This window comes from Apteryx rowi, unplaced genomic scaffold (assembly GCF_003343035.1).
Source record: "Apteryx rowi isolate R43461 unplaced genomic scaffold, aptRow1 scaffold_159, whole genome shotgun sequence".
Classification (NCBI taxonomy): Eukaryota; Metazoa; Chordata; class Aves; order Apterygiformes; family Apterygidae; genus Apteryx; species Apteryx rowi.
The window spans coordinates 1,373,900-1,376,252 of NW_020447852.1; the positions used below are offsets into that span (position 1 = coordinate 1,373,900).

At 42.4% G+C, this 2,353-nt stretch overlaps 1 protein-coding gene across 1 annotated transcript; it reads right to left on the reverse strand.

The window, feature by feature from the left end:
* Positions 1-208: 208 nt before the first annotated feature.
* On the reverse strand, positions 209-1,241 carry RNF182 (ring finger protein 182). Its single transcript, XM_026059531.1, has one exon. It carries the CDS (start codon positions 1,051-1,053, stop codon positions 316-318), a length of 738 nt encoding a protein of 245 aa, XP_025915316.1. The 5' UTR covers positions 1,054-1,241; the 3' UTR covers positions 209-315.
* Between the last annotated feature and the right edge of the window lie 1,112 nt (positions 1,242-2,353).

The window sequence follows — 2,353 nt, forward strand, 5'->3', positions numbered from 1 at the left end:
GAAGGCAAACAGCTACTTACTTGAATAAGGGCTGCGCAGCAGGCACCAAGTTTGGCAGTTTTGCTTTATCCCTCTCTACAATCTGGCCTTTTATAATCAGCACATAAATTTTATTTCCATTGTTTAGCTTAAAAAAAAAAAGAGAGAAGACAATAAATATCAAATCAAATAGAAATAAAAGGACCATAAAACTAGTGCCACTGCTTCCATTTAGTGGGATGGACAGTAATAAGAATAAATAAGAATACGAAGAAAGGCTAAATCAACTATGCTACATACATGGCAATACATCTCATATGTCACTGTTATTTGTTATCAAGAAGACATGCAGTCTAGAAATTCATGACAAACACACTGGCAAAAGCCATAAACCATAAGAATAACAAGGCTCGAAGGAACAAGGCTTACAAAGACAACCCCAAGGGTGACTTTCTTAGATACCAGTAAGTAAATCCCTAAAGGCAAGGAACTAAAGTACAGCAACCCTAGCAACCAAACTAGCACCCGAATTGAAGTCTGGAAGAGCAAAGATGTGCAGTTCCACACTGTCCAGTTGTGGGTTACAGTTGCAACAGAGTCAAAACTTGTAGGCCTGTAAAATTCCACCACAGGGGTTGAGTTCAGGGTCTGGGGACTTTCTCTTTGTACTTCCATGATTGTTATAACCAGGCAATTGGAAGAGGTGTGAGAAGGACTAACCAGGGACGCCAACCTTTTGGGAGTCAGCAGCAGTTCTGTTGGGTTGTCTGGCAGGCACTTCTTCCCCTTTCCCCCACAAGCTAAATTCAGAAGGATGTTATTGTCATCAGGAAGACTACTAACCTCATCATCTGGCAGGCAGGTTTCGAACCTACAAAATGGGCATACTATGACTCCTTGAGGAGAGTCTCCAAAGTCTATGATCTTGCAAAGGCATTTGGCACATACTCTGTGACAGCACTCCAGCACTTTTGGTTTTCTCTGTCTCAGGTTATAGAGGTTGTAACAGATCTTGCACTCAAGCTCATCTGAGCTCTGGGACTCCACAGACTCCTCTGGTAGTTGACTGGTCATTTCTTCTGATGGTTTTTAGACTTGTGGCAAGAGTTGTCAATGGAAAAATATGTCACTTGGGCTTATTTTAGAATTTTTTCCTGATATTCATTTCACCCATCTCAATTGGGAAAAGAGGAGCTGAAGCTGTCAAAAAGCATCAGTAGGAGTCATCCATTTTCAGCTTCTGCTACGGATGCTGTACTGCATGTCCTTTACTCCAAGCCAGGCAACCATGTAAAAAAGACAATCTGGAATTTCTGTGGGGAAAAAAATAAAAAAAAGAAAAAGCTGTGGCAGGGAAAACAAAGAGGCTTTTTACAAGCTTAGCTYTCCTTGCTAAGAATACTTCTAAGGTGTTCTCCTCTAAGGCTATTCACCTCTAGGTTTTTCTGTGGCATATGAGGTACATACAGCAGTCATGCTGATAAAATTTCGCCTCACACTGCACACGTTTGTTTTAGACTTGTGAGTAGCTTTGACTCCCTCAGCCCATGAMGTTCTCAGCAGAAGATGCAATCTACACTGATCTGTGACCTTTTTTTTTTTTTTTAAGGAGATGAGAACTAATCATTTGTGCTTTTTGTCTTTCTCAATAACTTTTGAACCAACTGTCCACTTTCAAAGAAACTGGCAGAGGAGCAGCAGTACTGAAGATAGTTAAGGTTCTAAAAAAGTAGTGAAAACTGACAGTTGGGTAGAGGAGAGGGAGGGGTAGTTATAACAACCACCGTTTCTCCTGATGGGCAATAGAGAGCTGGGCAATCAGTGCACACAGCCAGGCAGCCAGCACCCGCTCTGAACCAGCCCTAACGTAAGAGGAAGCTGGTGGTATCCCGGGGGGAATATAGCTATGGGTGGATATGGAAGAGGGTTAGAGTTATTGCAGAGAGGTATGTGGGGACATATGTCATAAATTTGGAAAAACATCAGGCTTTATTAATTTTACTGCTTGTGGCACAACTTATTTTTCCTGTCCCTTCACTTAGCTGCTGAATACAGAGCTAATCACAGCCAATAAAGAGAATGAAGGTTCTTCAGCATGCAACAAATGCCTCCTTTAACGTGTAGATGCTAGGTGAGAGCCAATGTGCCTCCCAAAGGTACTTTCCTGCTGTACTGGCTTTCAAGTGTTTTATGGCTGTTACAGCTGTTTCACACCTCAGCTAAAGAGAGGCCTGTGACACGCTTGCACTGCTGCACTCCTGCCCTGTGCAGTGCTTTTGCCTTCAGACCCAGCAGCCTCCCTTAAACAAATGTGTTGCCCTACTACATAACTGCATCTCCATGAGTTCAGGAAACACTCTATGTATTAAAAACA